Source organism: Diabrotica undecimpunctata, chromosome 10 (genome assembly GCF_040954645.1).
Source record: "Diabrotica undecimpunctata isolate CICGRU chromosome 10, icDiaUnde3, whole genome shotgun sequence".
Taxonomy (NCBI): domain Eukaryota; kingdom Metazoa; phylum Arthropoda; class Insecta; order Coleoptera; family Chrysomelidae; genus Diabrotica; species Diabrotica undecimpunctata.
The window spans coordinates 70,871,932-70,886,447 of NC_092812.1; the positions used below are offsets into that span (position 1 = coordinate 70,871,932).

At 31.1% G+C, this 14,516-nt stretch overlaps 1 protein-coding gene across 2 annotated transcripts in view; it reads left to right on the plus strand.

Annotated features, from left to right (window-relative positions):
* Delta (neurogenic locus protein delta) overlaps positions 1–14,516 on the plus strand; it is a 453,254-nt gene that overhangs the window by 421,373 nt on the left and 17,365 nt on the right. The window contains exons 3-5 of one of the 2 annotated variants that reach the window (XM_072546609.1): positions 5,863–5,992; positions 6,286–6,579; positions 9,784–9,841. In XM_072546609.1, coding sequence (XP_072402710.1) covers positions 5,945–5,992; positions 6,286–6,579; positions 9,784–9,841 — 400 coding nt within the window. In that variant the 5' untranslated portion in view covers positions 5,863–5,944. Of the gene's footprint in view, positions 1–5,404; positions 5,993–6,285; positions 6,580–9,783; positions 9,842–14,516 lie in introns of those variants that run through there. The other variant, XM_072546608.1, reaches the window with a different exon arrangement.

Genomic DNA, 14,516 nt, shown 5'->3' on the forward strand with positions numbered 1-14,516 from the left:
ACTCTAGCCACATATTCATAATTTCGCCCATCTTCAACCAGAGCAACGGCTTTCGCACAATCTTCGACACTAAGAACCATGATCAATCATAGGTAAACAAAATGTAAGTGTCAATATGACATAATGATAACAGTCACCAAAGCCACTTCGGCGTATTACAAAATAACTTCAAAATAATCATAATTAAAAAAGTCCTAAATTGTGGGTGGCAAATTCATTTGGGTCTAAAAAATAAACCAAGGCATTGACATGAAACAAATAATACAATGATTAGGAGACATGGTTGCAACCGAAAAATAATGTTTTACGAAAATTCGCAAACGGAATTATTCCACAGGACGTTTCAAAGTTAGAATAATAAAACCACGTTTTAATTAACCCAGTACAATAAGTCAAATATAAAATTTGATCAAAAAACTGACTATACCAAATTAAAATTTATAAATTTATACACAGTGTACTACAAAAATCCTCAAAATACGGCTAAAAGTATATATATATATATATATATATATATATATATATATATATATATATATATATATATATATATATATATATATATATATATATATATGTAAATATATATATAATTTTATACTAATAGTTTTTTCTCTGTCGATAAGTGATTTTTCACCATGTTGCTCAGATATCCCCTCTGCATTCCCTATAAGGTAGATTAAGTAGTAGTTCAAAGGGTGCTATTACTGGGTAAAGGATTTTAGGGGAAGATTTACAACTTAAACAACCGGGGAAACAGTTATAAACGTGAACTATAGAAACTACACCAAACTAAAATAAAGATTAATATAATGGTCAAATTGGTTGATGCATTCGAAAAATACTACAAAAATTTAAATTAGTTTATAACACTAATGTTTCCTAAATTTCCATAATTTTTTATAGTTGTATATACAGCTTTAACGACTTCACCATTACGCATGTTCCTTTTTTAATTTATTCATTGCGATGTTTAAATTAGTTAAAGTCGATAAGAGTAACTAGAAATTTATGTTGTAAATGATATCATATTTTGTACAAAACATCTGTTAAGAAAGTTCTCTAATGCCTACATTATTTGTTACTTCTTCCACTTTTATAATTCGCAGGTGAGAATATTCCCGCCAGGTGCTGTACCTAGTTTCGTTTAATATTAAGGCCAATTGTACTTGTCCGTGATATTCTTCTGTTTAGAATTGTTCTGGTCTAAATTTGTTATATTGTACATTATTAATCAAACTTTTCATCATGATTATTAAGGTTTGAATTGAATTCCGATGCCTGAAAAGATATGAGAAGACTTCTTTTACGAAATCCAAAAACTGTTTTTTTCTGTTTTTGTGGCCAGCTAGTGTTTGTCCAATTTAACTATCTTGTTTTTCTTCCAATCCGATACTGCAGATATCAACAACATTGGATGCTGTAATTTTACACAACTGTTCACCTTAACCACTTCTATTTAGCGCTTCTAGTCTTTGCGCGATAGTTGCCACGTTAACAAAAATGATAAGAGTATAAACAAAAACAACAAACTGATCGGAAACGCTGATGATATGAGCAGACGGATCCAGTATTAGGGTGAGGCGCTGTTAACATATTCCCAGAATTCCGGATATCCAACCGTCTTTCTTTATGAGTCACTCATTTTGTAGAAACAGCCCCAGTAATGATTTGTATCGAATCGCAGATTTGTTCTGTATACTTAACAAAAAACATTACGTTCTTTACTATTAATATTTGTCTCAAGGTCCTAGACGTTTTTATTATGTAATATGATTTTTATGTGCTTCATTTTTTGTATATGTAGGTCAAAGTTTAACGTCTTTTGCCAACGCGAATATAGAAAACTATATATTATGATTTTACTTAGTGATGTGGGAATCCTGCTAGATCTTAGATTGTCAATCAATATTAGTTTTACGTAATAAAAACATCCATTTCCTGTCATTAATTTTATATTTTAGGGATGTTTTGTTATTCTATTTTCTAAATAAATAGTTATTTTGTCCTCAGAATTTCTAAGAATTTCTGCATTAAGATTTTAAGTCTGTAACTTTTTGTTAACTTGCAACATAATAAACATATATATCTTTAATTTTTATATTTCTCGTAAAGAACAAAATTTGTGTGTATTTATTGGTTTTCTTTGTTTCGTTTTAATTATTTTTATCTAGGTTTTCTATTTTAAATAATCTTTCTACTACCGATGACCAAAGATCTAATTCGCTTAGAAAATTAAAGTGCAAAATAAATAAACAACCCCCAATATTATCATAGGGATGGACACATGAACATAATTGTTTATCCAGCGTCTTGAGTCCACTGTACTGGCATGTTAGATGCACATGGGAGGATCTCAGTTCCTACACGTTTCTTAATCTATCTGTGATAGTAATTATGTCTTGTATGACTCTACCTACAACTTTTAAATTTACTCTCTGTTTTTATTATTTTGTTCTTGTTTTCTCATTTTTTATCCAGTTTTTAAATCCTTAGGTCAGCATACTTTTTGTCATGGTTTTTTGTATTCTCATTTTTTTATATCTTCATGAGTTGTTTCTCTTTTTCATATTATATATCCTAAATACTTGATACTTAATCTCCATGTTATTTCTTTGTAACCATAAAACAGAGATCGTTATCGAAACTTTAATGTAAATAGATAATCATTTCTAAGATACTTTTTTTTTATTGCCGTATTGCCAGACTCTAGTAAGAGCCTAAGAAGATATCCATTGAGTTCTGACAGATATCTAATGTCACGGAGCAAGAGACCCTGGTATCTGCCGTCCTAGTATGACACTAGGCCAGAAGACTCCAGGGTAGTGCCGGTAACCGGGTTCCGGCTAAAACCCCAACTAACGGTTCCAGAGTAGCGATCTTATCACTCAATAAAAAACTAAAATCCATATATTAACTGTCACGTTAAAAGAAGAATAACTATATTATATTACGGGAAACATACAACTAGCCATACCTATCACCATAAATTAGAAAAAAAAATTAAGAACTGCTTATTACCAAAAGAAAATAAAAGAACGAAAAAAAAAGGTCTTCTTGGCTCTCAGATTTCAGATCCCTGGTTCAATTTTTTCCTCTGTCCTCTTGCTCCTTCTTCTTTATTACCAAAGAAATCAGACAGTGCTCCTTTCTCCATTCTCTCTCTCTCTCATCTCATCTCATCATTATGTTTACCATGTTTCTTTCATCCGGCCTGAAACCCATTCGTTCCTCGAGGTCTCCCATCTAATATCTCTGGCAGTTAAAAAGGTGAGCAGGAGCGCCTGGTACCCCACAAACAGTATAGTCTGCCAAGGCAGAGTCTGCAGGAACTGTTTGGCAATAGCCGTATACCGTCTTTCGGACGTGTACTGCGTACCTCAGTTCTTCCGAGAGCCAGACTCCAAGATACCTAACCGATTTAATCGGTGCAACCTCCACTTTTTCCACTATAAAGCGAAAAGAGGACTTTTCCCGGCTACTTTTGAGAACTACCACCTCACTTTTCTGAGGTGCTAGCTGTAGATCGTAGTGTGAAAGAAATTTGTAACGAAAGCCAAGTCATACAACAAACTCTAACACTGCACAAGAAGAATGCGCAGTGATTCACCGCAATAAGCGAATCGGGGAGCTCTAAGTAAGAGCGGCAAACATTCCATCAGAAATGAAAGGCCTTGATGGTGATGAGTGTTTTGATTGTTTTTTTATAGATATGATGATGATTTTGTTCGCAGAAAATTCAAAACTGCTATCACTACAAAGTTTTATTAATAAATTATTTGATGTTATAACCAGTTCGTCTAATGTGTTTGGATATATGTCTACAAGAAATGCAAAAGAAGAAACATAATGTAAAGAAATACTCAACGTTTATTTTTTTAAATCATCATGAAGAATGAACCATAAAAAGCATCAAAACTTAATATATAATTGTTGGCAGGGAGATAACCATTGTTTAATGTGCAGATAATGCGGTCGTTATAGAGGAGAATGGAAATTATCTACAAATTCTAATACAATAAATTAATCATATATCAAAATTATATAATCTAGTAATACATATGTGTAAAGAAAATTTTTCATTATTACACCAGAAACACATATCATATACAATAACTTGAAAAAAATTTAGGTTAACAGATATGTCGAAAATAAAATATGAAATAAAATAGCAATTCAATCAAGATCGTCAGATACAGCTATAAACACAAACATCAAAAATTAAATAAATGTTGGACAAGACAACAGAATTGAGAACATTACGCAAATAATTATAAAAACGGTAAGGAATAAGGAAAAGAGAAAAATAGAGTTACAGAACTACAATTAAACTTTAAAGCGTAAATGACTATCGACTGGGTTTAACAAATAATAGAATGAGCACATCAGCAGAAAGGGCGCTAAAAGGTAGTGAGGGTGGCGCGAAAGAAATCTCCGAGAAAAATAAACAGACGGAAGGGCATTTAAACAACGGCTTTTAAAAAAATTACACTAAAAATGTATTGGTCTTTTAAGGAGATAACATGTATTAAGTGTGGAATTCAATGTAACAATATTAATTAATGCATATGAGTTTATTGAAATTACTAATAAGAATATTAAACTATTTTCTTGTGGTATGTGTTATATTTATTGCCATTATTTTCTCGGAATAATCCCCATGAATTATAATTCAATTTACATATTTTTGATGTTTCCATTTGCAGTCCAGAAATCGTTTTAAAAAATATTTTAAATATAAAAATAATATTACCTGTAAATACTATGATTATATGGTCAATAATTAACATAAAAGCAATATTTATTCGTTATATTATTTTATATTTATATATATTTATTTGAAAACAATTTCCGGACTGGTAGTATAAACGTCAAAAATATTATGTAATTTTAATTAAATTTACTGTGTTATTCCCAAAAATATACTATTTAATCCGAAAAGAAAATTAAAAAATAAACATCTGGTGTCTATTTAAAGTATTTTTACATTTTCCTCGTATATAACATAGATAACAATTGTCACAATATATCTGAATAAGATTTTATTAATATAATGCTGCAGTATTAACATACTAATATTTTTTTGTTTTTATTTTGTCTTCCGGGTATTGTACAAAACAGCACATGGTTTTTCGAATGCTCATGCAGTTTGTAATCCTGCCAAGTGCAAAGATAAAAAGTTTGAAAGGGTGCAGTAAATCAGCGAAGAGTCTCCGAGACGAGCGGGTAAAAAGTGTGATTTTGACAAAAAGGCAAATAAGGCTTCGTAAAAGTAATAAGCGATGGCGTATGGGGTAGTTTGATGTCGTATGTGGTTTACAAATGGTCGTACTACCCTATGGCAGCCGTTGAGCAGCTGCTTTTGCCTAGCGCGTCCCTCATATTAAAGCGGACACGCCGGGTGGCTGCCCATTCGAGGGTAGCGAGCGCGCGAGTGTAGAAGTTAATCTAAGCAGTTTTAAACAAGTACACGTTCTTTTCGTATTCGTATTGTGGAACACAGAACTTTGGCGGAAGCACTACATAGTACCCCTTAGAGCGCCCCCTCCATAAAGTATACGCTACCGTACCACACGGTTGAGTTGAGCCGACGTCCAACGTGAAGTTTATGTTTAAGCTCAGTCAGTCTGTATTCACCGCTCGAGAGTTGTGTAACCGAAACTCTCATTTCTGGATATACGTGTGCTGTGTTGTGCATTGCCGTTATGGGGTGTTTTAAAGAATATTAAATTTTAACAAACGTTTTTGCATGTGCTGTGCCTATGTGGATTTTTTAAAGTGTGTGGGCGACGAATATTGTCGTTGTCCAATTGTGTTTTTAGTGATTTTTATTTCATAATAGCCTATGGCGCGGTGTTGCAGATTACCCCTGAGGTAACAGCATTAGGAGGCTGCTGATACCACCTATTCAGGAGACAGCTTATTTAACTCAAGAATCAACAACATGTCTTGGATATTATTCACTCTACTGGGGCTTTTAGCCTTTCACCAGGTAAGTGTTACCGGTAGTTTTAGATACGCGATAAATTTTTTAAAAAAGTTTTTTCGCGGTTTTATCAATTCGAGATAGTGAAATCTTGCGTATAGCCAATGTCTCGAACTCTTCTTCGGGAAATTTAGAGTATCTTTTAACTAATTTTTGATAATTTCGCCTCGCTTCGCGCACTTTCCAAAAATTCCAACTAACAAGCAAACAAATTTTTAGTTTAATCATTTTCAAATTGAATTAAAATTAACTCGGCCTTTTTGTAAAATCAAATACATATACAAGTTATTCTTCCTTAGGCCCAGTCATCAGGAGTTTTTGAGTTACGATTGATTTCTTTCGACAATGAAGCCGGCAAAAATGATTTAGGAACGTGTTGTACTGGAAAATCTCGACCAAATTCAGAATGTGACGGATTTTGCCGACCTAGATTTAGGGTTTGTTTGAAGGAATACCAAGTTAAAATTGACACAACATCCAAATGCACTTTTGGTGATAAGATAACACCTGAATTAGGTCCCAATCCTGTTACGGATACACCACAGAATGGGTTTTCTAATCCCATAGCCTTACCATTCCCATTTACATGGCCGGTAAGTTTGTTTTTAATATGTAGGTAATGGGATGTGAAACATTTTTACTTTCAATAGCTTAATCAGAAATTGTGAGTCGGATGATTTAATCAAATCTACTTTGAAGTAAAATTTCAAAAAAAAATATTTAGTACATTGTGTTAAATATCAAGAATACCTGGTTAACTATCATGATGTTACCACCTGCCCCTACTCGACAGTCATGCGGGCCGGTCTTTAAACTTTGAAGAGAGAAAACGCGTAATTTAATTTCTTCTTACTGCCTCTATTTTTAACATTACATATCAATCAATCTCTTAATAACAAATACTTAAGTAAGTTAAGCTCTTAAAGCCGAAAATAAAAATACGCTATAAGGAATGCCTTCTTGTTCTGTACCCGATCGTACCGAAGTGTCTGAATTCTTGCAGAGAGTGTACATTATCCGCGGAGAGATTTTAAAGTATCTTGGACTGTCTCGAAGCAGGTATCAGCCGTGGGAAATAAACTGCACAATTCCAAAATTAATTAGGTACCCATTAAAGATTTATTTATTAAATAACAATGTATCATATTACTTTTTTATTGTTAAAACATTCTTGAATTAATATGATATGCTACGTTTGTTTCATTAATTGTTAGTAAAAGTTCGATAAAATATTTAGAATGAAAATAATTGTTGCGTTAGTATGGGTAATTTAAGCAGAACTATTTTCCTGATGTAATTGGAAAGCGTAACAGTTTGATATATTATTTTAGAGAGGATACTTCCTCATGTAGAAATACCACATTCATAGTTTAATGGTTTTATTATCGAAAGTGCTAATAAAATGTCCTATTACATATTATTGTCTCTTAATACGAGAACTAAGTAACTGTTTTTTGATAATTTCTAGTAATCTATAAAAATAATTTTACTTGTAGCATATCATTAAATAATTCATGTAACAACTTTCAGATTTTGTAACCATGTGCATTCCTATTTAATATATCAACACAATTGGGGTGCTATATGATCTCTTAATTCAAAATTGCCACAATTTTTAAAATCTCTAGTTCTTCAGTCAGTTATATCCGCGGTAAAAAACTAAGACAGTATTTTCCCACAATTCTCTGTGCATTAAGTATAAACATCAAGAGAAAGATGCATACTTAACCGGTTTTATTATTACTACGGTTAGTATTAAACCTCCAACCTCCGTTCTTGCGCAGACTCATTTCTTAACCTCTTCACTCAGTAGATGTAGACTGGAATAAATCGTGAACCACTCTGTGAAAATCGTTCGCCGAGATTTTACTATTAATTACAAAGCATCGGTTTATCGTGTTTAATTTTTATTTTTGCTGGACTTTATTATATTAAGTCTTCAAGACTTTGTGTTTAATCTTCCCATGGCCTTCTTCTCTTTTGTTATCGAAGATTTATTGCTGTTTATCCAATCTACAGAGTGTACGACATAAAAGCAGCGCTACTATCATAAAAAGTCAAAATTAAAATTTATATCCCTTTGCTCCTAAAATAAACTTCAGTCCTTACTGCATACATACCAGCAAACCATAAAAAGTTTGTGAGAGGGAGGTCTAATGTATCAAATAAAGATGCTGGTACAACTTTCAAACATGTTGTTCTGCAAAATATATTTAAAACGGACAGAAACTACATTCCTGTATTATTTTTCAACCTAAAACTAATTTCGGTTCAGATTGTCTGGAAGATTAGTAAACAAAACAAACAGCATTATTCAACAAACTATCAACCGTTCGCTTGTTTTTTATTTTTAGTTTTTAACAGATCGCTACACAATGCAGAGAATTCATTATTATGGCAGTACAAAATACTCGGTTATTTAATGAAAGTGTTTATCTACTACCAATATTAATATTATTTTATTAAAAAAAAATGCAATTAATCAAAAATATATATTATAAAAGAATTACAGATAATTTTAAAACGTTTTGCATCATTTTTGTAGTTGACAAATGGCATTTCAAATGCTATCTCTATTCTAGACTATTAAATAGATGGCAGTTCCTAAATAAATAGTACAATTGCTGTGATGTCTGCATAAAAACAAACAATTTTTCAATTAAGAACTTCAATTTTTTTAAACATGCCATCGTAGTACATAATAACATTGTATAGGTTTATGAGAAAATTGTTTATAACAAAATATATTGAGAAATGTTTATTTCTGAATATCACAAACGAATTTAAATTCACAAAATTAGAAAAATCAATATTACACGAAGTGGAGACACAAAAAGACTTGAATGAATTAATAGACCACCAGATAAAGTATAAATGTAGACCATAGATAGATATTCCATCTATTGAAACCTAAATTATTTACAAAATCAATTTGAAATAATTAAATATGTACTCATTTGGCAAAAAAATCGTAAAATATAAACATTATGTATTGTTCGTTTCTTCTTTCGTTTTAGAAGCTTGCTTCATTTTACAATTCTTGAATAATTCATAAGATATTGGATAAAATTAAAGGCTTATTTGAGACATATGACATTTAAATCAAATGCTGATCTTATTGTAAAACTCTCGCCTATAATAACCGACCTTGATGAAAATAGTTAGCATATATCTAAACCCAGTACCCTACTTGTTTGGTATATTTCGAAAGTGTCACAGGCACAAAATATTTACAGCAACTCATTTTTAATAAACGCAAAAATATTTTCTTTATAATATGATGTAGTAGGTAAAGTTTTCCAGGTATTTCTCTATTAAACGTAATTTTATAATTTCTTTTATGTGTTTAGTAACCATTGTGAAAACCCGTGTATTCTGTAACTATAAAATCCTTCATCTCATATTACATATACCACAATAAAGTACTTTCAGGTAATTTCTGTGATTATTATTTGAAGGAAATACATAAAGACGTCTTATATTTGATATGAGTTAAAAATTATTTGATTTCTGACTGAAATTATCAATTATACTATTATTAACTTGATATAGACAGTGATTCTGGATTTAGTAATTTAATTTTGTAGAATTTGTATTTCATTACAAATAATAAACACTAATGTTGTTTACTGAGAAACACCATATTGATAGAAATTATTCGACTCACATAAAACAGCTATAAAATGAATGTAAAAAGGTGATCACATCAATATTGCATGTACCATTAGCATCTTCTTCAGTGAAAGTTGTTTTCTCTCAAAATAAAAGAATTCAGAGTTTCTTCTTCAATTTTACAGGGGACCTTCTCGTTGATAGTGGAGGCATGGCATGGAAATGAAACATCACATTCTGCCGGTGAGTAGAAAAAATCATTTTTAAAACTATTGCACAATGGGAAAAATAATATTTTATATTTTTAATAAAGAGTGCCTGAGTAGCAATCTTTGTAAATTGCATTGCGTGATTGTAATATACCCGTTTTCATTTCTCAGATAGTTATTGTTTCAGTTATAGCAACGTGGAAGTAAACTGGGATCCTAATTAAATATATAAAATGCAATCGTTTACGATTTTAACTGTTCCGCTTTTGCCATTTAGAACAATCACTATTAATAATAATAATAATAGCATAGCTCTCATATTAAACTTAAGCCTTATTTGGCATTACTTGTTAGTAAGGATATTTTGTTTTCATATTACATATAACCTTTCCTTGATCTTCACTTATGATTCTATATCCTCTTGATCCAAAGTATGTGAAAGAGTAATAAAGCAATCACATGTTAGTAGCCTTTTCAAGAGATGTACATTTTAGGTATGATAAAAGTGATTCGGTGTTTTTCCTATTAGTCGTAGAAATTGCATAGGGAATATTATTTTAAAATAAATATTTTCAATAATACGGAGCTGGTCTGTCAGTAATTAATATTAGAAATATTCTGAAATATATAGTATACAATAGTATATTAATTGTATAAGAACTAAGTGAATAGATTATAGAATATATAGATAAACAGGGACCATCTAAACGACCAAAAACTTGAGCATTATCTTTACATGAAATTGTTATGTACTCGTATTAATTCCGGCTGCAAGTATTGGTGACATTGTAGAATGAACTAGTTCTGTGAAGTATGTTGTCAAATTCCCAATTTATTAAAAGACGTAAATTGTCGTCCATCAAGTAAAATTCTTTTTACTTGATGGACGACATTCTGATGTTTCATAAAATTGTATTGAAGAAGCCACGGACTATCCGAAATTCTCTAGAGCGACATTATGGAAAAGAAATGGGTGTTAAGTATAAAAACACAGAAACACAGTAGAAAATGGATGGACATTTGATGGACAAATAGAAAACCGTAATCTTTATTTTACTTATTCAGTATGTTCCCAAATACATATCACTGTTGTCTGCTAACAGTCTGTACTTCATTTTATAACAATGAAGACATTTTCAGTACATCTGTTAATGAAACTACCCGGCATAATGAAGAAAATAAATTGATAATAAAATATGACAGTCTTACTTTAAATTTCGTGATTTTTAGACTTTAATATATCATTATTATTCCTCTTGTCCATCATTACCTGTCATTATCCGTATCCTATATGGATTTTATTATTTCTTGTCCTGTAGATACATTTCAACTTTTCCTTATATTCTTTTGATTCATTCAATTATTAAAGTTCTTGATAAAAATACTTTGAGATAAAAAAATTTCTACTTATATATTCATCAACTACATAAAACACTAATACCTTTGTATTAATTAATTACGTGCCGATTATAGTACCTAATTGTTCTAATTGATTAAAAGATCATTAGCCTTTTTCGTTTTCGAGTAGGAAAAATTTGAGATAGAGGTTATATGTGTAACAATGCCCTACTAAATCCAATCAATAGTTGTTGGCATTAGAGTTACTGGTGAATAGTGTGTATATAAGTTGAACTTATCACTTGTACTGATCGATCAATAATCGTTAATGTTTGATGACTTTCTAGCAGGTTTTGTGATGAAAAAGCATACTTTAGACATGATTATAGTGTAAAGAAAATTATTGAAACGCGGAAATCAAGGAATATTAATTGGAGTGGAAAACCATTTCCACTCTCTGAAAATAAAAACTTTCTGTAATAAATATTGTTGATGGAAAGATGAATCTATTTTTAAAACATAGAATTACTTGTATAATGTGATTCCGATAACGTTTGTTATTTCCGAAGTATTAAATTGTTTACGAAACGGCTTGCTTCTTCCCGTCGTCGTAATATTTACCTCACTTACGTATCAGCCGTGTGAATCATTCCTGGAACTTTTTATATCATATCCGAGTTATATATACGAAAACAGACTATGCACTAAAACTAAATAAATATCCAACCATATAGCACGGTGTAAAAAGCCACATGTATAGCAGCTGTCAACTCTTAACTTACCAACAAAACCAGCCCTCTTCCTGATAACCTAAAAGGCTCTTCCGCTTCAACTGATATTTCCACTACGTTTTCCTTTATAACTAATCTTCGATACCAAAACGCCGTCTTTTGCAGACCACTGAATTTATTTTATAAACGACATTTATAAAAGCGTTTGTAATTGAATTTAGTTGAGCTTTTAAAATAGGATTGATCTTTTCTTCCTTACGTTAATTACTTCAAAGATGAGTTTAACAAACTTTCTAAACTTAATTATTTATTAGAGACGTAAATGTTTATTTGTTCCTCGAGTAATTGTTCGCCAGTTATTAGAGTGTTTAGTTAATTAATTATAAATTAAGTCAAAAAATATTAATATATTAAAAAATAGATTAATAGGATAATTATAGCACCTATACATATTTAATATTTATATTTCTGATGATCATCTATTCGTCAACAACAACATAAAATCCAAAATAAATCTTCAGTTGGAATTGGAATTCGTGATCTGGCTAGTGGATCAGTATTAGACTTAACGAGTCGGTGATCCTTACCGAAAAGCTTTAAGATGCTAGAATACCGGATTATGGGACATGCATATCTATTATATAGCGTCTGTTTTTCGAGTTTACGTTGTGATTATCTGTCTGTTAGTTGGCCAATGTTTGGTCCTGTTCTGGTTCTGGTTTGTATAGAATAGATGAGTATTTATATTTGGTTATCTTATAATTCGACACACTTGTTTGCTTTTATTCCTTTTTTGGGAGTACTAGCTGACTAAACACAATCTCTGTCTGCCTTTCTTTTTCTTATAGTGCCGAATCTAGTAATAAAGGTTGGATATAACCATTGCAAATTCGTTTCCATCTTCTACGTTTCTTAAAAGCGTCTGTGTTTAAACTGGTCCAGTCGCCAATGTTTTTCAGCCAGGATATTTGTGGTCTACCACGACTCATTTTTCCTTCGATTTTACCCTTCATAATCAGCTACAATAACTCATACCTATCATTTCTAAGTATGTGCCCCAAATATGCTGTCTTTCTCCTTAAGATAAAAGTTATCTGTCTCTTCCCATTATGTGCAACACCATTTCGTTCGTAATATGATCGGTCCATGGTATTTTCAAAATTCTCCTAAAAAGCCACATCTCAAAAGCCTCCAGCTTTCTCATTAAGTTAATATTAACAGTCCGAGCGTCACCACCATAAAGAAAAATAGACATTTTACCATCTGATATCGGATTTGCAGATTGAGTCTTTGATTACTCAGAAATTTCCTTATCTTCAAAAAGGCTGCTCTTGATTGTTCTATTCTTGATTGTTCTATTCTTGATCGAATTTCTGATTTCGGATTTAGATCTTTAGTAATCCAGTACTTTATTTTGTCCACTTGTTCAATATCTTCATTTTTTAGCTGGATCCTTGTTATGACTTTATCCCTCTTACTGATAATCATAGTTTTTCTTTATGTTTATCGTTAAACCAAACTGTTCTCCAGTATCACAAATTGTGTTTCGTAGCGGATGCAGGTCTTTCTCACTTTCGGCAATAATGCCTGTATCATCGGCCTAACGAATGTTATTTATATTTTCATCATTTATATTGATTCCTTCTGTACAGTTTTCAAGTACTTGTGTAATTAACTCTTTGTAGTATATATTAAATAATAATGGTGAAAGTACACAGCCTTGTCTCACACCTCCACTTATCTGATGTGCATCTATGCTATTTTCATTTAATGTTACAACAGCTTGTTCGTTCCAATAGAAATTTCTCAGTAGGTTAATATTATATCATTTTTGTCGAATCCTTTTCGCTTTAGACATTCCATGAGAATGTTATGTTTAACTTTGTCTGCCTTTATTACGATTATTCGTTTATAATAAGGTTATACCTTATGTGTCATCTTAGTTATGTCATTTGGCTCTTCTACATTATTAATATTTCTTTCAAATTGCACTATTATCAAATATCCTTGTTTCTTATCTCATCGTATCCTTTATTTTCATTTAAAGAGTTTAAATAAAATACTCGTTAGACAAAGAATGGTATATGATATTCCGTAGTTATTTTATTGTTAACTATAATTTTTTACGAAAATACTGTGATAAACAATCACAAAAAATAACTAAACAATTTTATGTTCAGTTTCCAATTCGTTTAAAACGTTGTAATCACAAAACGACGTATCTATTTTGCAACTGATTTTTAGATGGTTTAATAAAAAGCCATATTTATTCATACAGGGTCTAACAATAAGGCATTCAAATTTTATGTTTCGTCTGTACCTAACTTGTCCAGGTGTTGTAACAGTAAAACCGTTCAGCGTTCCCTCGTTCTATTGAAGGCACCCAGTTGACAAAATGATAAATATATTTCAAGCGATCTTCTGACCGATTATTGATAACTTCACTTTAACTTTGTGGTATTTAAACGTTGTTTAAATTCATTTAAAAATGTGTATACAAAGTTTATCGGCAAATATATATTTTTCGTTTCGGAGAAGTTTTTATATGGCGTATAAAAAGCCGCCATGGTGTAACGCATTTTTAACGGTTTTACTTCACAATGGAGTCTCTAAGATCTCTAAATTAAATATCCTAACCGA